The sequence below is a fragment of the Micropterus salmoides genome, unplaced genomic scaffold, assembly GCF_014851395.1.
Source record: "Micropterus salmoides isolate LMB-PRFRI ecotype aquatic unplaced genomic scaffold, ASM1485139v1 Ms_hic_scaffold_1, whole genome shotgun sequence".
Taxonomy (NCBI): domain Eukaryota; kingdom Metazoa; phylum Chordata; class Actinopteri; order Centrarchiformes; family Centrarchidae; genus Micropterus; species Micropterus salmoides.
This window is the reverse complement of record NW_024040040.1, coordinates 14,395,405-14,417,673: the sequence shown is the minus strand read 5'-3', so window position 1 is coordinate 14,417,673 and position 22,269 is coordinate 14,395,405. Positions and strand designations below refer to the sequence as shown.

Below are 22,269 nucleotides of genomic sequence, written 5' to 3'. Positions count from 1 at the left end.
TCAAGGCAATCTTGACGTAGGAAGCCCAGCTGTTGCACTCATAACATCTCATTTAAAGAGATTTAGTGCATCTAAAAATATTATTCACACGGTTTCACTTCTTTATAACACACATGACTTTCTTTATGCACCTGCATATTGAAACATACATGTAACCTTAATGCTAACTCTAAACTGACTGAACCGTATTGTTCTTACTTTGGATGCTGTGCCTCATCTTTCTGTCCCAGTGAAGAGATGGAGAAAAGCACACACCACACAAGTGAAGAATAGTAGAAGCGTAGGAGACTGTCTGCTTGTCTAAATATACCCTGTGGACCAGTGACTACAGAGGTAACATTGTGTGTCACGGTTTGTGTATGCCTGTGCTCATACATGTCTGATGTCGCAGGGATGTGTGTGTATGATCCCTGAAAGGCTCCCTGCACTTTCTACTAACGTGGCTTTAAGGAAAGTGGATGTGGGCGCTGAGTGAGACGGACAGAAACAAAGCCTGTGAACTCTCTCCATCCCTCTCTCCTGACCACAAATGTTTCCCTTCCAACTATAAATACACCCCTGAAACCTGCCGCGTCCTGTAACATGACACGCTGCTAAAAGTGATTATCAAGGTCCAGAATAGCCCAAAGTCTCCAGTTACATCCAAAGGCTAAAGGCCCGAGCTAATAAAGGTTTTATTTTATAAGCCTAGCTTTTATTTTGTGAAGAGGCTATTTTATTTGATTAAACACAGACAGGCTTTCATGTAAAAAGCTTGAATCCGGATGAAAGCTAAACATAATCGATAGGAGAAAGATCGTTGGCTTAGAGGCCATCCAGGTTGTGGTGAGAGAGGGAGAGAAAATATGTGAGAGAACCAATAAAGCTGCATTATGGGCAAAATGGAAGAGATGACAGTAAGAGAGGAGGCCTGCTGGTTCTCATTTACTGTGTCTGACAACACATGATCATTATTGTCATTTTACTGCTTATTATATGATACAGTAATCATTTACTCTTCCACACCGCACAGATTGAGACATTCTCAAAAAATCAAATCCAGCATTTTTGTGTCATTGTGTGATTAAGAGTTAGTTCTGTAGCAGTGTTTTATCAGTGATTGACAGATGTCATTTAAACAAATTTTTTCCATATTGTTCAAGGAGATTTCACCTGTCACATCCCATAACACTAGCTGATTATTATTGTAATGTTAAGTCATATTTTCCAAGATGATGTGTTCAAAATGTCCATCTAACAGTTCAAATGCCAAAGATAATACATTTAAAAATGCATTAAACAAATAAAAGCAGCAAATCCTCACATTTGAGAAGTTGGAACCAGACATTTTTGCTTTGACAAATTACTTAAACAATTAATTGATTATTAAATTAGCTGGCGATTAAGTACAGTTCAGTATTTTAAATAAGATGGACACCCTAAATACTGCAAAGTCACGCTGAAATACTGCAACAGGTTGGCTTTACCACTAGAATTGCAATCAAAGAAATCAACCTACACCTCAGATTTTTCCAGTGATTTTAGATAGAATAGAAGAAAGACAAACGAAACGGAAATTCTGTCAAATTATCACCACCACTTCGTAGCATCTCCATAATTTAGAGGATGTTTAAGTAACCTCATGTTTGTGTTGTGAAACATTATGATATGCAGCAGAAAGCCTTTCCGACACACTGGGATACATTTGCATGAGAATAGGCGCTACTTATATAATAAAATACTATAATAAAATAATCTATTTCATATATTCTGTAAATTTACTGGATGTCAGACTTTACTGATTATAAACGGTGCTTTTACTTTCCTGTGTAATATTATCTGTTCTATATGCAGACAAATAACAGGAAGTGTGTAAGAGATGTGTTAGGTGAAGCAGACGGAGCAGGCAGGTGGGAGAGAAGAGGAACAGTAACACTGTGTGGGCAGCAGAGTTGGCAAGCTGTCCGTGCTATCTGGTTTTCATCTCCTCCTTCACTGTAAATCAGAAGTCAGTCAGATAGTATGGTCCTTTTCCTCTGATGTGATATTGGTTGGATTATATATTTATTTTAGAACTGGTTGTTAATTGTAAACACATAACCAAACTGAATATTACACCTATATCAGTTACTACTTTTGGATTTTCTGTCTCAATACGGCATCAATACTGACCTTCAAAGAGTAAAGAAGAGGGCAATGAAGATGGGGAAGTAGGGGTAATAATGTATGTCTTCTTGACGATATCCATTTTTATTCTTAAGCAATTTTCCTTGGCTTTCAACTTTCCCATTTCCATTCCTTGCTCTCCCATAGAGAGGTGGAGGTGACAGGTTATAAATAGCTCTCCATCTTAAAGAAGGTAATCTTAGAGCAGTGAGTTAACCAGTTACTCTGGATGTATGTGTCTGTGTGAGAGTGTGAGAGAGTATAGAAACTGGGACATGCAGCCTCTTGACACTCAATCTCATTCACAGGCCACAGATTACTGTCACCTCTTGTTAGCATGTGTGTGTGTGTGTGTGTGTGGACTGTGTATTTAGTGCTGAATTAAATGACTAACGCTAGGTTTATTTGTTTTGATTGACAACCGCCATTGGACATGTATATAAAATGTTTCATGACGAGAGAGAGAGAGAGAGAGAGAGAGAGAGAGAGAGGCAAAAGAGAGTCCAGCTGCCTCAGGCCCAGGCCTGCCCCTCATTACTACAGTTCATACTGACCAGGTGCTTAAAGATGGCTACAGCCTGCTCTGACATGAAAGCCCTCTGGACAGGGTCCAATCTGTTGTTTGACTGAAGCTCTTCATGACCAAACATCACAGCCGCTGTTTGTATGCACATTTTAATTTTTTTTTAAAAACAGAGTGGAAATGGCAGGTTTTTAAAGTAACAAAGCAGAAATCTCACAACAAACACGGTTTTATGCTACGTTACGATGATAGACAGATCGATTTAATCGTTTCAGTAAATGTTTTCTTGGTTCAGCTTCTTAAAAGTGATAATTTGCTGCTTTTCTTTATTGTTTAGGATAGTAAACTGAATATGTTTGGGTTTTGGACTGTTGGCTGGAATAAGGAATTTATAGACACCACATTAGACTTGGGAAAATATACTGGGTGTTTTTAGTGGACGGCAGGGAGATGGTACTTGAGTAATGTGTGTTACCCAAATCCAGCTGGTCCAAAAGTGTGTGTGTGTGTGTCGATGTGTTTCCAATGCAAGTCCAGTCCTGCCTGAAACACTTAAAGCTCAAAGATCTTATTGCATGTTTAGGGTTAAACAGGAGTATTAGAATACCACACCAATAGCCTCTCTAGTCTAATGTCTATTGGTGCTTGTTTGTTTTTTTTGTAGTTATAAGTAAGTAATAAGTAATTTTTTAGCAGACAAATAAGAAGATAATGGATACATTATTTATTGTGGAGATACTTAAACAGTAGCAGGATGCAAGAAAATGAAAAAAGGAGCAGGAAATGGGGTAAGTCTCTCATTGGTATCCTCACCACTGCTTCGCTATTGAATGTTGATCTGTTAAAGGGCAACAAAGCAAACTGAAATGTGCATCAGATTTGAAAACATGAAAACTTAATTACCGAAGGCTTTTTTAAAAATCACTTAACACCTCCGAGTCAAGACTTGTTCAGAGAAAGCCTTTTGAGTCTGAGCCCCACTGCATAATGTTCATCTTTAGAGGTCATTTTGTGTTACGTATTACGCTCAAACATACAGAGAGACCATTACTGAGAAGAAGCACCGGCAGCCTCCTTTAGCCTATGTACTATACTATGTACTCTATCGCTTCATGGGGCAAAGCTGCACAGTTTTTTCAGAGTTTGTGTTGTGAGCTAAACTTTCAGAGTGTCTGGCACAGGGTGAAACACAAATAACAAAAAATCAATTCCAACACGCTTATCCCTTATCAAACTTTTATTTTTCACCTTGATGATAAGAAATAAAAAATAATAAGAGGAAAGACAAAGAGATGTCAAAAGAGCATAATGCTTCAGGTGTCTTATGTGTGTGAGAGAGAGAGTGAATGTATTCTGCATTCCAGTGCGAATCACATGCAGGTCCGTGTATCCTTAATAACAAAAGCTCTCATTCATTGAGGAGAAACTACTCACTTCATTTTAACTCTGTAAATGTCTGAGAATCTGTCCCTGTGTGTCCCACAGTATTCTGTTATCAGTGTGTAGGATTGTGTTGATAGAGCGTGTGTGACCATATAGGATCATCATACATTTAGTGATCTCCCATGAAAACCTAGTTAACTTTAGTAGCCCTATAAAAATGACAAATGATGTTTGATTGGACAGATATTGGATGTTTTATTTAGAAAATAAAATCAGAGCTTCGCCGTGTCAATGCAAAGCTACACCCACTGAACCACACAGCATATCACTGACCAAATGTAAACTGTGATTACATGAAACACTCTTGACATGACTTTTGGGGGGTTTTCCCTGCAGTGTGTTGGTGAGGAGAACTGGGTGGACAGCAGGACGATTTATATTGGACACAAGGAGCCTCCTCCAGGAACTGAGGCCTTTATACAGCAAAGATTCCCTGACAACAGAATAGTCTCCTCCAAGGTCAGTGAAAACACCCACACAAAGATCAAAACACACTTTATTAAGGTCTCACTGAAATAGCATAGTTAATAGAACAAAAAGACAGGAAAGAACAGTTTTTACTATAGTACTTTTCAAACGGTTCTTTTATTGTATGAGTGAGTTATTCTTGGTGATAGCACAAGAGGCGTTTTGGGAAGGAAGACAAGGTTAGAAGAGTGGAGACTATATTTCATAGATAGTGTAATTGAATCATTTTGTTCTGTAGTTCCAGTTTTGTTAAATGTTTTTTAAGGCTGTGGTTAATAATCGATTTATAATTCCTTATTGAAATACACCTACTCACTCACGGTCAAATCAGTTAAAAAGCATCTCATCATCTATTTTATTCAGACCCTATTGGCATTTTATTCCTGCGTTGCATTGTCAACAAATGTCCTATGACATTATGATTCCTCATGCTGCAGAAAAAACATGAAGCTTTAGACTATCTGAAAGTATTGTTAGTCTCTTTTGCTGTATGTAAATTTATTTATAAGTTTATGTTGGCCATCTGAAGCTTGCAATTATTCACATATCGCCTTCATGTTGTGTCACCCTGAGTCTGTTTGGAGGTTCTTGTTCCCACTGGATTTGACGTGGATAGCTGCTGAACAGTGTGGCCCCCTTTTTGACACTTAGTGCATTGTTTGACTGACCTGTCTCATGTTTCCAGTACACATTCTGGAACTTCATCCCTAAGAATATGTTCGAGCAGTTCAGGAGAGTCGCCAACTTCTACTTTCTCATCATATTTCTGGTTCAGGTAAAAGCTTTTACTTTTACATTAATTGCAGATTTAAAATGATATATTTTCCTGTCTTTGCACCACTTTTGTTCATGCAATTTTAAGAATAACTTTCTCATTTGTGATGAATGCATTTGTCGTTACAATTTAGACATTTGCATTCTGGTCGATATTATCTAACTTGCAGTATTGTTGTGAATATTCTTTGTTTGTTCTGTTTGTTTTATCAGTGGTGCTGCAAAGATCTAATTTTCCCACAAGGATCCTTCAATACTTCACATATAGACTATTTTCCTATGTTTATCATTTTGGTACCCTAGTATAATAGTTCACATCACAATAAAATGAATTTATGTATTTATTCTGAGTGACCTGTCATACAATTTGGCTAAATACAAGAAACAAATATGAAATATAAAACAATAACTTTTAAAGGGTACTTTACATAACAAAAACAAGCACAAACATTCATTGATAAAAAGCTTAGCTAAAAAGAGGCTCAACCAAAACAGTAAAAGGACCTTTTAAATTGATTGATTTGCAGATGTAAAGCCATTGTTGCTGTAGTTGAACTGAATATATTCCCATATTCGAGGAGCATAGTAGGGCTGGTGAATGCAGCTATTCACCCAATGTGATCAAAAGAACCTTTAGTTATTTGTGAGCGTAGGAGAAAATTAGGTCCATCAATATTTTTATACTTCTTATTACCTCCCTGTAAAGGTCAGACATGACTTATTATATTCCTTCTAAAGCAGTCAGTCGTGTTGATATAATATTCTGCCCACGTCCATCATTTAATTCTCCCTGTCTCTGTGTATGTGTCAGTTGATCATCGACACTCCCACCAGTCCGATCACCAGCGGACTGCCGCTCTTCTTTGTCATCACAGTCACCGCCATAAAACAGGTGAGACCCAAAGGTTTTCATGGCCTTTATTGCCATCAAACACTACACCACCAACAAAATTAAGACACACTTCGCAAGGTCACTTTCACATCCTGTCTATCTGTTTCTCTTTGTCAGGGTTACGAGGACTGGCTGAGACACAAAGCAGACAACTCCGTCAACCAGTGTCCTGTCCACATTGTGCAGCACGGGAAAGTGGTCTGCAAACAAAGTCGCAAGCTCAGGGTGTGTGTGTGTGTGTGTGTGTCACCAGATAAACCACTCTCACCCCATATAACTCGAACACAGCTTTGGTGCATTTGTTATATTGGCTCATCCCGAGGGATTTTCCTGCTACTAAGCTGTGTGTGTGTGTGTGTGTGTGTGTGTGTGTGTGTGCGCGTGTGTGTGTGTGTGTGTGTGTGTGTGTGTGTGTGTGTGTGTGCCCTATATGTGGAAGTAATTTAGCTGTTACAGTTATGTAATAGATACAGAGAGTGAAATCGCAGCTAACATAACAGATGAATAATAGACGCAGAGGATCTGTTACAGGATCGACAGTCAAATGTTTGCAATTGAACTGTTTACAGGTGGTAAAGCAGAAGGTTAGTTTGTTAGGCAGACTGCATTAGTAGAAAGTGCATTAGCAATACCAGCCGGATAAGTGGCATGCCATGCAAGACAGTACATCAGGGAGTTTGTTTTTCAGTCAGACCCCGTTCGAAAGTCATTAGATGTGCTACATTTCATTTCAGCTTTCGCCTTAGTCACCCTCCTTAATGTGTCAAATCTAACTAGTTTGTGTGTAACCAGAGCAAACAAAGGCTAGAGACACATTTCACCCTGTTGCCTTGGTGTGTAAAAGTGTTTGCTTGAGTCACCAAATTGACCCGTGTTTATGTTTACTGTCATTAAATCTGTACAAACATAAAATACACATTAAAATTAAAAAGGTAACAAAGAAGAAATTGATTGTCTGCATGAGCCTTACTAAGGACCCAGTGCATTTTGTTAATAAAAGGATGCCTTTTCTCTCTCAGGTTGGAGATGTCGTCTTCATGAAAGAAAATGAGACTTTTCCCTGCGACCTTATCCTTCTTTCCACATCTCGAGATGATGGGACCTGCTATGTTACTACAGCCAGTCTGGATGGAGAGAGCAGCCACAAGGTGTGTGTGTGTGTGTGTGTACAGGACAGTTAGTTAACATTACACAACCTGACAGTTTTATCTTTTTATTTACATCATTCATGTTAATGCTGCCACTTCTCATCGCAAAGGTCTTAATTGTTTATGGTACATATAATTAGACAGAACAGAGTGTAACATTTTACAGCTGAAAATCATAGTGTCACACTATATTGTATTTAAGCCTCCCTCCCTTAATCATCACCATCACACCACCTTTCCTTAATATTGTCTCTTCTAATCCTCCTCCCTTCCTTGCATTTACCACCTTTTGTAATCATGTCCTGTAATTGCTACCTCCTTCCCTCTTCCTCTCTTTTTATTTACCCATCCATTCTCTCCTTCCTCTCAATGTTTCTTCTGTCCTCCCTCCTAGACATACTATGCAGTTCAGGACACCAAAGCTTACAACACAGAGAAGGAGGTGGACTCTATCCACGCTACCATAGAGTGTGAACAACCACAGCCGGACCTGTACAAGTCAGTACAACTCACACACACAGATACACACATCTGGAAAACACTGTGTTGCCAACTAAATGTCTAAAACATGTTGTCTGTCACTTATTTCCTGTTACACAGATTTGTGGGCCGTATCAACTTCTACATGAACAATGAGCCAGTGGCCAGGTAATAAGTCCTAACATATCACAGGAATAGGATAATTTTCTCCTCAATATTGATCAGTGAAATACTCGGATCAATTAAATCAGAATTTTCCAACTAACTGCTTTAAACTCTGCATCAGTCCACCAATCGGTTTCCATCATATTTAGTCATAGTCTTCTCACTCTGAACTAGTTAAGCTGAGTTATTCTTTTCTATGGTTGAGTATTTCTGTTAGTTTTATTTTGATAAGAGTGTTGTAGTTGTTTTGTTTGTGATGGCAGTAAAATAGGATTGTAATTTTGGTTGTTCAGTACAGTAACAGTCTCACGTGAGCTAACCTCTGTTGCACCTTGTTTACTTCTGTAGCCTGCAAACAGCGTGCTGTGTGTGACGTCATGTTATTCTTCTGTGCATGCAGGTCACTTTCAGGCCGTGGACAGTTCACACTGGAGTCTGATATGGGCCACATTTAAGCAATAATGTGAACTGTAAAACAAAAAAAAATGGATCTGGGAAAAGGCCTGCAGTCTGAACGTAGTCTAAAAGTGATGAAATAGTCGTAAAACTGAGCTGTTGTCTGTTTGCAGGCCGTTAGGATCAGAGAACCTGCTGCTCCGAGGAGCCACACTCAAGAACACTGAGCACGTCTATGGTAATATCACCTGAAATACTATAATATGCTAGCTTTTTCTTGAACTTTCAACTGTTTCTCACTGTCCCTCTCAGTGGATGGATTTTGCTCAGTAGTCATCGAGTGATCTGAGTATGGATCTTCAGTCACATGGTCAGATATGGTGTAAAAGGTTTCATATGACAACTATGCAAACTCCATCCACTTGAGAAGACTGGTAGAAGCGATTGAAAGCTCTGGACAAAGCTAGGTGATGAGTTAAGGTTTTATTTTGTCAAACTTTCGGTTGAGAATGAACTCTCACATTCACCTCTGCCTCCCGTTAGCCGTTGCCATCTACACTGGCATGGAAACCAAGATGGCTCTCAACTACCAGTCCAAGTCTCAGAAACGATCTGCAGTGGAAAAGTAAGTCCGCTCTCTTTTTCATTCATATAAACAGTTTCTAGAGGAGAACCTGTTAGCATTTATTGCACTTGCAAGCTTTACAGTCTTTGGCAGCATCCTTTTTCTCAATTATTGCTGGCTTAGATAATCATTAACATTTTTTTAATTCATCCATCTATTCACTTCTTCACTGGCTAAGAGTCCTTGTGTCTCTCTGGCTCACTGCACTGACTGGATCACTTTCTTCCCATCTGGCGTTGACATGCATCTTGTATCCAGATGGCTTGTAGATATGACTGGCTGGAGGTGGATTACATTTACACTTGGTAACAGTGTGTGCCTGATTAACTCGTTTGAATTGTATTTGTCTTCCTTTTGCCAAAATGAACTTGGCTGGGAGTGAATGCCTCGTCTCAGCTATTCCTGGTTTCTATCTGTGGATCAGAGATAGTTTTTGTGTTTATGTGGCAAATGCTTGTCAGGAAACCTCCATAGTTGTGTTTGGATTGCTTGGTCCTTGCATTTGGGTTCATGAGCATCTGTATGCATTTTTACTGCCTCAGTCCACAAAGCACAGTCCGTATAGACGTACTGCTACACTTTGTCACGGTGTTCAAAGGATGTAAGGCTTCCATCTTGATCGCTGGCAGTTTGAATATACAGTGTGTATCAGTCCACAAATATTTGTATAGACGTACTGCTACACTGTACAGTGTGTATCAGTACACAAGTATCAATAGAATCTTCAATCTTCTTACCTACTTCATTTAATTAATATATTTTCACACATTGATCTTTTTCATACACAGCTATTTCCACACTATCTGTGTAGAAGTCTGCATTGTAGTAAAACGTTTCTCGTTGTCTCCCCCTGCAGGTCAATGAATGCCTACCTGGTGGTCTACCTGTGCATTCTCATCAGCAAGGCCTTTGTCAACACGGTGCTGAAATATGTGTGGCAGGCCGACCCCAACAGAGACGAGCCCTGGTACAACCAGAGGACAGAAGCAGAGAGACAGAGACACATCGTGAGTCTGTTAACTATATTTACTTCCATTTGGGGGGAAAAAAGATTCCTTCATCCCCTCTTTACCTTCTCACTCTTTTCCTCCTCTTCCTCAGTTGATCAGGGCGTTCACAGACTTCCTGGCCTTCATGGTTCTTTTCAACTACATCATTCCTGTCTCCATGTACGTTACCGTGGAGATGCAGAAGTTCCTGGGCTCCTATTTCATCATGTGGGACGACGAGATGTTTGACGAGGAGCTGGGAGAGCGAGCTGTGGTCAATACGTCAGACCTGAACGAGGAGCTGGGACAGGTAGCAAAGAACGCTTTACTTTACCACATAAAAGCAAACACTGCTATACTGTACGGAGATGTATTCAAGAAATTGGATGTGAATTAACGTCACAAACGCACTCACATACAGAACACCTCTTCTGCTCTCTTTCCAGGTGGAGTATGTGTTTACAGACAAGACAGGGACTCTAACAGAGAACAACATGGAGTTCATAGAGTGCTGTGTGGACGGACACGTTTATATTCCTCATGCTATCTGTAACGGACAGGTAACAACCAGATGGATGTTTGTGATTATCTGTTTGCTCACATGTCTTTATTATAACCTTAAGCTTGGAACAGATTATTGAAAGATTATTGAAACCTTCTGACGGACTGAGTTTTCTATATATTATAATTTTTTTTGTATTAGAAATATGTTTCATGATCATTATTCCCATTCATCTTTGATTCACTATTTTCTATTTGTCATTTTGTGTCACACCCAGCATACGCAATGTACATTTTTAGCTCTGTTTTAATTCATATATTCTTACTAAGTTCACTCCCTAGTGTTAAATGTGACTGTACTATATTTAAGATCTCCTGTTATTGTTAATATCATTATATTTAAATTTACTTAACTTGTGTTTTTGCTAGCTGATGCCTGGTGCAGCCAGTATGGACATGATCGACACATCACCGGGTCCTGAGGCCAAGGTGAGCATAGCTTCATTGTGTGTGTGTTGTGTTGTGTTGTGTTGTGTTAGACTAACACTCTGTTGGCCGTCCAACGCAGGAGCATGAGGAGCTGTTTTTCCGGGCACTGTGTTTATGCCACACGGTGCAGGTGAAGGAGGAGGAGACAGTGGACGGGATCAAGCATGGCATCCACCAGGGCAAGTCCACTTCCTTCTACATCTCCTCATCTCCGGACGAGGTGGCGCTGGTGGAGGGCATGAAGAGGTGGAGCTCTCACACACACTCACAAACACAATGCCAATGACAATCGGACTGCTGAATTGCGAATAAAGCCACACACAGAGCATTTAGAAACATTTAGTTTCTCTCTCGTTTTTCACTCACATACATACACTCAGTTTATTCATTCCATTTCTAATAACGGTGCTTTTCTCTGTGCCGCAGGCTCGGTTTTACCTATCTGAGACTCAAGGACAGTCACATGGAGATCCTGAATAGAGAGGATGAGATTGAGAGGTGAGTGTGTCCCTTTTAAATCATGTTGTTTCTCTCTAAAACCCTCTGCAGCAATCTTCCAATCAGCTTTTCATTTATTTTAGAAGTTATTTTTAGCAGATGTAGTGCTTATTATTGTCAAGTATTTAACACACCACTCATCTCAAAAATTGTCACTTCTCAAAAATAGTTTCCATAATTAAGAGCAACATTAGAGCAGTGATTAGAGTTGATCTGCATGTGCATTTCTGTAATATTATGTCACTGCTGCAGCAGATGGGAGTAGCCTAGTAACTGCTGAAACCAGCTGCCTTCCAGCTATGTATAAATATAGAACAGTGATTTACAGAGATGATTGTTGATGGCTGGAAACTTTGTATCTCTGAATTTTACTTATTTTCATGCTTTAAAACTGACGACCAGCTACTGTACGTTTTGGGATCATTAAGTAGGATTTGTGAAGGTTTTAGTAAGATTTTAATTAGAGATGTTCCGAGACGATCCTATCTTTTAATGGATCGGTATCCAAATTAAGCCAATCAAAATCCGTTCCTTTCTTTGATGTACTCTACTGTGTTTTGTTATCTTAGCCTGCAACTGTTGCAGCGCTGCTCACCTTAATGTCAGCCGGCTCTAAATTGAAGTAAAAATTAATGTGCCCATGTCCCCTTAAATCCCTTAGGGGACATGCGCACCAGATACCGGTGATTTATGCTAAACTCCAACAGTAACTCCTCCCTTAATAGCAAAGAGCACAATGTACTAAACACTCAGCTAGCAGATTTGTATCTGTCACTAATTAATGTAAATTCTGTGAGTAACTTCTTCTTCGTCCAAAATGAAATGACCAAATTAAGAAGGCTGTTATTTCAATGCGTCAGATAAATTTTTGATTCCAACTTATAGGTTCTGGATCAGATTATTAAAGGACGAAAATGATGGGGACATTCCTAATTTAAGTGGGACTAGAGGATAAATCACTGTTGTTTCTGTGTATTTTTTTTATTCAGGTTTGAGCTGCTGGAGGTTTTGACATTTGACTCAGTCAGACGGAGGATGAGCGTCATTGTCAGGGCCAGCACTGGTAAAACCCTTCAGACTGTTAATATACACGTATGTGTTTGGGTTTATCTGTATGGCTTCTCTCTTACACACTTTCCCCTCCTCTTTTTGCCTCTGTGTGTGCATGAGCAGGTGAGCTCTATCTGTTCTGTAAAGGTGCAGACTCCTCCATCTTCCCCAGGGTTGTATCAGGCAAGGTGGAGCAGGTCAAAGCTCGGGTGGAGCACAACGCAGTGGTGAGAGCACACTCAAACGATTTTTCTCTTACTCTATTATTCCCATGATTCACCTTTATAGAGTTAAAGTTGTGTGACTTTGGTAGTTTTCACAGTTGGAGAACATGACCACAACGGTTTCCATGGTTACCACAGGAAGTCGATCAGTGAAACATGGCCCACTTTCTTAAAACAGTTGTTCTGTATATTTCCACAGAAGGTTCAGTGTGGCTTCTAATAAACCAAAAAACACTGTTTTTTTTTCTCCCTTCAGCTGTTAGACATTAAAGGTGATTTACATGTATGTCATAATCTCATAGCCCCAGTCCTGCAATCTGTGGGATTAAGTTACACAGACACAAGTTACACTTTATCAAATCGAAATTTGTGAAAGATATATATATATATATATATATATATATATATATATATTGTTCTTTTTATACACCCAATCTGATGGTCCAAAATTCTCAGAGGAAATGTAGGACATAACTAACTTAAATCAAGTAAGCAGGTTGAGGGGAAATGCACATAATAAGCAGTGAACTGCAATCCTTCATTACATAATAACTTCCAAAATGCAGAACTAAATATGGTGAAGTTTTTGTCACTTCACCCATAAAAAGTGAACTGAATCTGTGGTAGAAACCAGGTCAGTGAAACCTCGCCGTGGCCGTGGCTTTCAGTGCAAACAGGAGCATCTGTGATGGGTGTTGCACTTGTGAGGTTGAAATAGAAAGTGCAGTTGCTGCCCACACACTCACATGCCTAGTCTGAATCTCTCCTCTCCTACAGGAGGGTCTGAGGACACTTTGTGTTGCCTATCGGCCTCTGAGTCCCGAACAGTACCAGGAGATTTGTCACCTGCTGAGCGGGGCCAAGTTAGCACTACAGGACCGCGACAAACGACTTGTTGAGGCCTATGACCTCATTGAGAAAGATCTGATACTGCTGGGAGCCACTGCTGTGGAGGACAGGTAGGGTATCTCTTTTAAGGAAACGTTTGCTGCTAATCCTTTACATAGAAAGATTTTGTGCTTGCTGCTGCCATGACAAGTACTGCCCCACCCACTCAGTGAGCCATACTGAGTGAGGGCAAGAGGATTACTTCAACGCTGAAATGGTATACTCAATACTAAAGCAATTTGCTTTACAGATTTAAAAGGTATTGTTAACCCAGAGGGCATTGCAAGTCAACTCATCCTGTGCAGAAAGAGGATGGGGGAGTGTAAATGACGTTATACTGTGTGGCTCTGGGTATTTTCTCCTACCCCTAAGAAATATTTACAGACCACCAAAAAAATCTTGTCCTACTTTCCTTCACGACAGGCTCCAGGAAAAAGCAGCAGACACCATTGAGTCCCTCCACAAGGCAGGGATGAAGGTGTGGGTGCTGACCGGCGATAAGATGGAGACAGCGGCTGCAACCTGCTATGCCAGCAAGCTTTTTCGCCGCAACACCCAGATCCTGGAGCTGACCACCAAACGCACCGAGGAGCAGAGCCTACATGACGTCCTGTTTGACCTGAGCAGGACGGTCCTGAGGCAGCACGGAGGCATGACCAGGGACACCTTCTCTGGGTGTGTGTGTGTGTGTGTGTGTGTGTGTGTGTGTGTTTTTGTGATACAGTTTCAGACTACCAGCTTGCCAACCTTGTAGAAACCTTTTTGAGATTTCAGTTCAAATTTAATAAGCCACATACGTATGTTTACAGTGGAAATTATGCTATACAGACAAGCTAAATGTCTTTTGCAAAAAGACAACAAAAGGGTGTATATGTAGCTAAATTAAATCCCGTTTCTCCTTTGTGTTTCATTGAGTACCGTTACTTCTGTTTGTACAGTTTATCAGATGACTGTACTGACTATGGTCTGATCATCGATGGAGCCACCCTCTCTGCGGTGATGAGGCCCTCCCAGGAGGACTCAAACTCAGGGAACTACAAAGAAATCTTCCTAGAAATCTGCCGCAACTGCAGCGCCGTGCTCTGCTGTCGAATGGCACCCCTGCAGAAAGCACAGGTACAAAGTGCAACAGACAGCACGTGAATTCTTTTGAGGCGGACGCCGATCACAATAAGTAGTGGCGAAGCATTCGTTGATGGTTGTCCCGTAATTGCTGTATAAAGCTTCACTTTCTTGTATTTGTAGATTGTGAAGCTGATCAAAGCCTCCAAGGAGAACCCGATCACGCTGGCCATTGGGGATGGAGCTAATGATGTTAGCATGATCCTAGAGGCCCATGTTGGCATCGGTTAGTGGCATTCTGCGCTACAAAGCTAACATGCTACATCCCTTTAAAATTGCCTCATATTAACACCTTCCACAACTTATTCAGCCTTTATTTACCTCCATATCAGATGTACAGCGAAAGAATGGCAGCCCTTTTTATACACATGGGCATTTTTACATACACCAAAAAAAAAAGGGATCATATGTGGTTCCCTTCAGTCTGTTACTCAGCACGAAACACACGATCCATTTGACCTAGGTCAGTCAAGAAAATCTTTTGCTTGGCATTTAAAAAGCTTGATTACCTTAACTGAATGTTCAGGGTCATTGTTTTACTGTATTGTCAAAATTGGGGGATGATGCAGCCTGTAGTCCTACAGTAACACTCTTAAAGCTAAAAGTCAGCCCTTTAACTTTACTCTGCCGTAAAACTATATATGTGTAATCATGTATTTTCAATGACAAACCTTTATCTGCCTCTCCAGGTATCATGGGTAAGGAGGGTCGTCAGGCAGTGAGGAACAGTGACTACGCCATCCCAAAGTTCAAACACCTCAAGAAGATACTGCTCGTCCATGGACACTATTACTATATACGCATCTCTGAACTCGTTCAATACTTCTTCTACAAGGTAGTCTGTCTGACCATATCATGTACGGTGTTTGTTTAAGAGAGTAGGGATTTTGTTTGTTTTTAACTTTATTTAAATTGTGTTTTATGTAGTTTTTATTGTGGGTTTGGAGGCAGTAGCTTAGTTACACTTTTGTTACTAAATATTTATTTAGTTTCTAGTTTTCTTTTTTGTCTTGCATGAAACAAATGGGGAAATTAAACTATGTTAAATTCTATCACTCCTATGATACTTGTAGTTTTTTTAATCTCAGCAACCTTCAGAATTAGCATTAAATTTCTTGTCTTATTTATTTCTTTTTTTCCATCCAGAATGTCTGTTTCATCTTCCCCCAGTTCCTCTACCAATTTTTCTGTGGCTTCTCACAACAGGTACACACACACACACACACACACACACACACACACACACACACACACACAATAAACAAACAATCATAAGGAAAAAAATAACCAAAATGATCTCTACCCTTCTCCCCAGCCTCTGTATGATACAGCCTACTTGACTCTGTACAACATCAGCTTCACCTCGCTGCCCATTCTGCTCTACAGTCTAATCGAGCAGCACATTAACATGGACATCCTAAAGAAGGACCCGTCTCTCTATAGGTTAGTATTGATATCTAGCAAGGTAGAAATACTTCATCTGCAGTGTGTGTTACCTGCAGCTCTTGTCTTATTACACAGATTTCCTGTACAAAAGTTAGACAGATTAGAGTTACATTTAAAATGTACAGAATGTGTTAGAATATTTAATTCTGGTCGTGTCAACTGTCCAACTTAGTGTTTAACCTCCTGGAAAAGGGTCCAGATCAGATTTAGATCATCATGAAAGAAAGTGATACTCAATTGAATAAGACTCTTTGGAGGTCATGTCACATCAGCCACAATGATTCAGTCGTCTCCAGCACATAATAGAATATAATGGCCTGTATTATGCTGAAGTGTACTTCAGAGTTCACTTCAGTCTTGTAAGTGAAGGAAACAAATGAATATTCAGGTTAATTTATACATTTATACACAAGACATGATCAGTCAGAACACCGTCTATTGGATTATTGGGTTGAAATATTTTTAAAAGCAAAAGGGTACACTAACTCAATTTGACTATAATAAACTACAGGCATAAACAGTTTCTGTTGATTTTATATCCTTGCACAGAGATGTTTGCTCAGTACATTGAGATCTGGGCCTGTATTTATCAAGCTTCTCAGAATTACTCATTCAAGAACACTGCTAAGAACTGACTTAAGAGTAAAAAATTTCTTGGTTCAAAGCTGTGCTTAAAAGTTAGTTATCAAGCATCACAGTCATAATTTGAGTGAAGTGTAAGACTAAATCTTAAGTGTCAGTCTTAGTGCTGATTTACGACACTTTGCTGTGCCGCAAACAGGTTTTGGATGACGATGTCACCAAGGACCAATCACTGAAGAGATTTCCTTATTTAAGAATATTCTCAGATAAATTCGCATTGAATGGTGAAATTCCTAAGAGGAGTTTATATTCAACACACATTTAACAATAAAGAATTTTCAAGATAATACATTATGATATAGGCCAACACATTAATAAATGAAAGATTAAAAAAAAGTTTATCTTTATATGAGCGCCATCAAATGCGCCTGGTGCTCCTGTATTGCCGGCTATTTGAATGAACTGTGTTTGCTTCTGTCAGATTACGGGGTGTTGTTTGGAAGTCGATGAAATACGTGACAGTGTGTGGAGCTGTAAGTGCTAAAATTGTTTCCATAATTATTCGGCTTATTGATGGTTGTGACAGGCCAAAATCATCAGCATTGCCGCGTTTGTCCTGTGGTAAATAAACAAAGCGTCATCACCACCTTCAATTTAACTGAAAACGCATTACTGTGTAAAGTCAGTGGTGAAATGATGTCCCTCACCAACTCGCTGACAAAGTTTATGCCTGCGCTGTCCAACCACGTGTTATTAACTGCGCGTCGTCAGAATTCTTCCTCTCCTCTCCGCATGTCTCTGTCTCCACAGCACCAAATTTGATAACTTGCTTTTATTCTTAAGTTTAAAAGTAGGAGTAAATTTCAAATTGAAAACATGAGGTTTCACATGATTAGACGAAACATTTTCCCCCTCAGTCCTTTTCCCATCATATCACATTCAAAAATTACACAGGAATTATCGTCCTTTGTTACAAACAGTTAAGACTTCTGAAGGTGCATGAATGGTCTCAGGTCATTTTGTATTTTAGTGTTTATAAGGTGCCTATATCAGGGATGTATTCACAAATTATTGTATCAAGCTTTTCTGGTTAAGGTCCTCCCACAAGCAGGTAATGTAGTTTTGATCAATAAATGTGTAATGACTCATATGAGAGGTGGTCAAGCATGAGTCATTTAACTGTGAACTGTTTGTCGTCACAGAGATATTGCTAAGAACTCTTTGCTGCGGTGGCCCATCTTCATATATTGGACTTTCCTGGGTGTATATGACGCCATCGTGATGTTCTTTGGTGCTTACTTCCTGTTTGACAACACCACCTTCACCAGCAACGGACAGGTAACGTCCATTTCTCTATGACAGCACCCTTTAATTCAGTCTGGGAGAATCTTTTTTTATTAATTTATTGGAAACAGATTTGTCTTGGACATGACTTATGATACATCAAATAACCACAGGCTAATGACGACGTGTTCACTATTTTTCCAATTTTGTAGTTTTCCAAATTGGCTGCACCTCCATTTTTTAAATAGAGAAATAAGAAAGCTGTTGAAAATTTAAATGTATATTAAATTTAAATTTATATTATTTATATTAAACTGTAGGCTACACGCTTCAAAAGAACACATTTTGTTTTTGATTTCCTATTATAATTTGTCAATTTGCAGATTCTCTACAGGCCCGTGCCTGTCATGATGCAGTTCTCTACACAAAGCAGTTCTCTATTATTTGCTGCTGGTCATTTGTCTTTTTCAGTCTTTTTGGTGTGTGATGTTTTACATTTTTTAATGAAGATAAATCAAGGTTATTGTTCTTTGTGGTGTAAAATCACATCTTCTTCCCATCTTTTTTTTTTTACTACTTAGGTTTCATGTGTGTTAAGTGTAGCCTTTAGACTTAGAGTTGCTATGAAAGTGGATTTCTTTATATGAAGCATCTGAGAGATTAAATTTTGGATTTTAGCTTTCTATTTTGATTGCAACTCAAAACTGAAGGTGGTCTCACTTGTAGGTTGGTTAATTAAATTAACAATGAATTACTGTTTCCATCTACAAACATATCTCTTCAGGCCAAGACGGTTTGAGACTGACTTATCAGCTACTGTAAAGTTAAAAATTAAATCATACCTTTTTCAGAATGATAATCACTGTAGCACATTATTATGTAGTAAGCTGCAAATGGTTAGTTAGTAGTACAGCAAATGTGCAGCATATCATGATAAAATGTGTGGTACATTTCCTGCCCCTCTTTTACAAAAAGAAACCACATTTTTAAGTTGTCTCTCAGGCTGAAAAAGAGTCAAGGCTGCTGTTCTAACTTGTGCCCTTCAGTAAAATATTCCAACTGTACTACATACTTTAAAAGCTGATAGACGTTCTCCCCTTCACATCCAAGACGCGACAGCATGCCGGGTTTTCCACAATCTTCCTTTGTTTTTCTCTGTTTGTTTCCTTTCATTTTCAAGCGGCGTTAACTCTCCCAGAAAGCTTTTGGACTGCGTTGAGTTGCTTGATTTCAGTTTTTTGTATTTAATTTTTATTCTTCTCCAGCCACAAAACTGTTGTTCATTTTATTATGATTTTCTTCTTCTGGCCCTCTCCTCCTCCTCTTCTTCTTCTTTCTCCTCTTACCTTTGTGTTGCTTTTTCTTGTTGCTTCTCTTTCCTCCTCCCAGCTAATGACAACCAACACACAGATGGTAAGCCTGTCCCTGTCTCTCTGTCATCTCGCCCTAGTTTCAGTTTCCAATTTCCTGTTCGTCCTGTTTCGACCCATCATCCGTTCACCGTTCATCTCATATCCCGCCCTTAGTGCTTGCTGTAGAGACATCAACTGTAGGCTTCTGTGTAGTGACCCATAGTGTGAACCATGCTCATGTGCCCAGGTGTTAACGTAGTAATCGAACACCTTAAGTACACATTTTGTGTGTGTGTGTGTGTGGTGGGGGGGGAATAATGTTACAAACTGGGGAATAAATGAATATAGAAAAGTAGTTGCACTTCCATTACATGACATTTGAGACATGTAGCCATCTTTCAAATCTAATTCTCCTTTAGATGATGGTGCTACTTTTAGAGCAGAAGAGCATTGTCACATTTGCGGTTACACTCCTAACCATCAGGACTATTTATAGACTTGTTTGTAAAGAAATTAAAATGAGATGCAAAGTAGTGAACAGGACGCAAATTTGAAGCTTTTACAGAAAGAAAAAGGTGAATTAAGTGCAGTTGCGTATGTGAAGAGCTGCATTAGAGAAACACCAGAACAATCCACTGTCCTAGGATTAGAATTTTCGTATTGTAAAAGTTGTTCCAAGTGATTGTGTTGACACTCATGCTGGTTAAATACCCAAAACACTGAAATGTGCCCACTTAATGTTAACTATAATGTTAATATGACACTGACACGGAGTACTACAATAGTACTACAATAGCTGCCCTAGGTATTGGAAGCACCACGCTGTAGCGATAATATCTGTAATTCTACTTTAATAATAGAAAACTAAACATTTTGGGGCCCATTGGCTTTGTCTTGTGACTTGGGATAGCTTATAATATTAAGACTGACACACACAGTCAGAGGTCTGTTATAATTCATTACTGTCATCATATGGCACTACCAACATTACAACCCACACATATTCAGGTGGCCTTTGAAAAGCTTAGTTTTTATCTTTTCATGCTTGTCATTATGTAGTGTTTTTACTTTATTCAGTCATTCATGACATCTCTAATGCATTCTCATGGACTCACCACATTTAAGGAAACAGCAAAAATAAAAATGTTATATTTTATAATGCTTCTTGCATGCTAGTAGCCAAAGAGTGCAAAGATAAGCCAGGGTGAGTTTTGACATTAAATCATGACATGGTTTTGATTTTGGCAAATAATTTTCATCACCACCACTATGACTTTTGAACCGGGAGTACATTTAAGTGTTGGTTTGAAAGAACATTTAGGGCCTCTGATCCTCTGGCCCTCATCATCTTAAAGTCATTATGTTAGGATTATTAAGGTTTTATGTTAGGATAAAATAGGCATTAATACTGCAGTCCTCTCCAGTACATAGTAATGTGTTGAAGACATTAAATATTTTCCATGTAGCTGTTAGTATGACACATTGGAGTATTTACTGTAAATATGGCTGTCTTATGTCAGCAGCATTCTGAGTTAATTTTGTTAATAATTAAAACCACATTTCCCATAAACCCTACAGCCTGCAGCACAAAGAGCTGAAACAGATTTTTACATCCCTCTTTCTCAAAGGCCATAATCTGCCATTCCCAGAAATTAACAAAGCTTTTAGTGCAGGTAATGTTGCAAGATTAGTAGTCATCCTCTTTTTGTGGTGCTAAAGAAGTTTCCCTCTAAATCCAGCCTAATGACACTCTGTATAAAATACAGTAGAGAGGCCGATGTTTCAAATTTACATGAATCATTAAATTGGACTTGAAGAACATTTAAAATGTTTTCCTATCAGGTGGACATGCCTATCGCTTGTTCTGGTAATATTTAAGTAATTTAAAGACACCTCATCTCACATGTTTCCCATCCATCAGTCACCTGAATGTCGCTGTCTGAGCACCCCGCCATCTGTTTGATTGATTGATTCCTTACTGAATGCGTGCACTTAAGTTTATCTCTGTGTACCATATTAGCACCAGGCCTCAAATGACCTTTACTTGTACCTGATTATAGTCATGTCACCTGTGATGCATGTTCATGCCAGGTGTAGAGACGGCATTTAAGCATTTAATAAACATGATTTTTAATACACACAAATAAATATTCAGTCTGACAGTTGCTTAGAATCTGTTTCACGTCTATCTGGTGATGCGACAATGAGCTGCAAAAAACATAGCCTGGATGAACTCACTGTTGTAACAGGATGCATGACGATGTGAATTTTATTGAACAAGAAATGTACTGAGCAGAAATATTTTCATTTGAAATGTGTCACTAACAGCATCTCTTTTCACTTTGCCTCTGCAGATGTTTGGAAACTGGACATTTGGGACACTGGTCTTCACTGTGCTAGTCTTCACTGTTACATTCAAGGTATCCACGCACATAAAATATCTCCAGTCACAAAGCACCCGAGCGAAGCTGGGTTAATCCTCACTGGTATCATTAAAGTGAGCTATTAAGTTTGACAGGTCGAAGTGTTCGCCTCTCATCTCTTTCCCTCTCTTGTAGTTGGTTCTTGATACTCATTATTGGACTTGGATCAACCATTTTGTCATCTGGGGATCACTGATTTTCTTTGTGGTCTTCTCTCTGCTGTGGGGCGGCATCATCTGGTAATCTTTGAAAATGTTTTTCATGTGAACATAAAATAATGTTTTACAGTGGATTTCCTAAAGTGTTGGTTACAGATTAGTTGGCCACACACCTGAAAAGTTATTGAAAGAAATATTCTCTCT

At 39.2% G+C, this 22,269-nt stretch overlaps 1 protein-coding gene across 2 annotated transcripts in view; it reads left to right on the top strand.

Moving 5' to 3' along the window:
- Nucleotides 1-22,269, top strand: part of atp11a (ATPase phospholipid transporting 11A) — a 57,791-nt gene that overhangs the window by 25,631 nt on the left and 9,891 nt on the right. For both annotated transcript variants that reach the window (XM_038719341.1, XM_038719346.1), the window contains exons 2-28: nucleotides 4,448-4,570; nucleotides 5,265-5,354; nucleotides 6,165-6,245; nucleotides 6,363-6,470; nucleotides 7,265-7,393; nucleotides 7,788-7,891; nucleotides 7,994-8,041; nucleotides 8,608-8,672; nucleotides 8,978-9,059; nucleotides 9,916-10,066; nucleotides 10,161-10,358; nucleotides 10,495-10,608; nucleotides 10,979-11,038; nucleotides 11,118-11,284; nucleotides 11,465-11,536; nucleotides 12,526-12,599; nucleotides 12,710-12,813; nucleotides 13,588-13,769; nucleotides 14,122-14,373; nucleotides 14,637-14,814; nucleotides 14,944-15,046; nucleotides 15,510-15,655; nucleotides 15,967-16,026; nucleotides 16,136-16,263; nucleotides 18,051-18,186; nucleotides 21,839-21,904; nucleotides 22,043-22,146. In XM_038719341.1, the coding sequence (XP_038575269.1) occupies nucleotides 4,448-4,570; nucleotides 5,265-5,354; nucleotides 6,165-6,245; nucleotides 6,363-6,470; nucleotides 7,265-7,393; nucleotides 7,788-7,891; nucleotides 7,994-8,041; nucleotides 8,608-8,672; nucleotides 8,978-9,059; nucleotides 9,916-10,066; nucleotides 10,161-10,358; nucleotides 10,495-10,608; nucleotides 10,979-11,038; nucleotides 11,118-11,284; nucleotides 11,465-11,536; nucleotides 12,526-12,599; nucleotides 12,710-12,813; nucleotides 13,588-13,769; nucleotides 14,122-14,373; nucleotides 14,637-14,814; nucleotides 14,944-15,046; nucleotides 15,510-15,655; nucleotides 15,967-16,026; nucleotides 16,136-16,263; nucleotides 18,051-18,186; nucleotides 21,839-21,904; nucleotides 22,043-22,146 (3,125 nt within the window). The remainder of the gene's footprint in view (nucleotides 1-4,447; nucleotides 4,571-5,264; nucleotides 5,355-6,164; nucleotides 6,246-6,362; nucleotides 6,471-7,264; nucleotides 7,394-7,787; nucleotides 7,892-7,993; nucleotides 8,042-8,607; nucleotides 8,673-8,977; nucleotides 9,060-9,915; nucleotides 10,067-10,160; nucleotides 10,359-10,494; nucleotides 10,609-10,978; nucleotides 11,039-11,117; nucleotides 11,285-11,464; nucleotides 11,537-12,525; nucleotides 12,600-12,709; nucleotides 12,814-13,587; nucleotides 13,770-14,121; nucleotides 14,374-14,636; nucleotides 14,815-14,943; nucleotides 15,047-15,509; nucleotides 15,656-15,966; nucleotides 16,027-16,135; nucleotides 16,264-18,050; nucleotides 18,187-21,838; nucleotides 21,905-22,042; nucleotides 22,147-22,269) is intronic.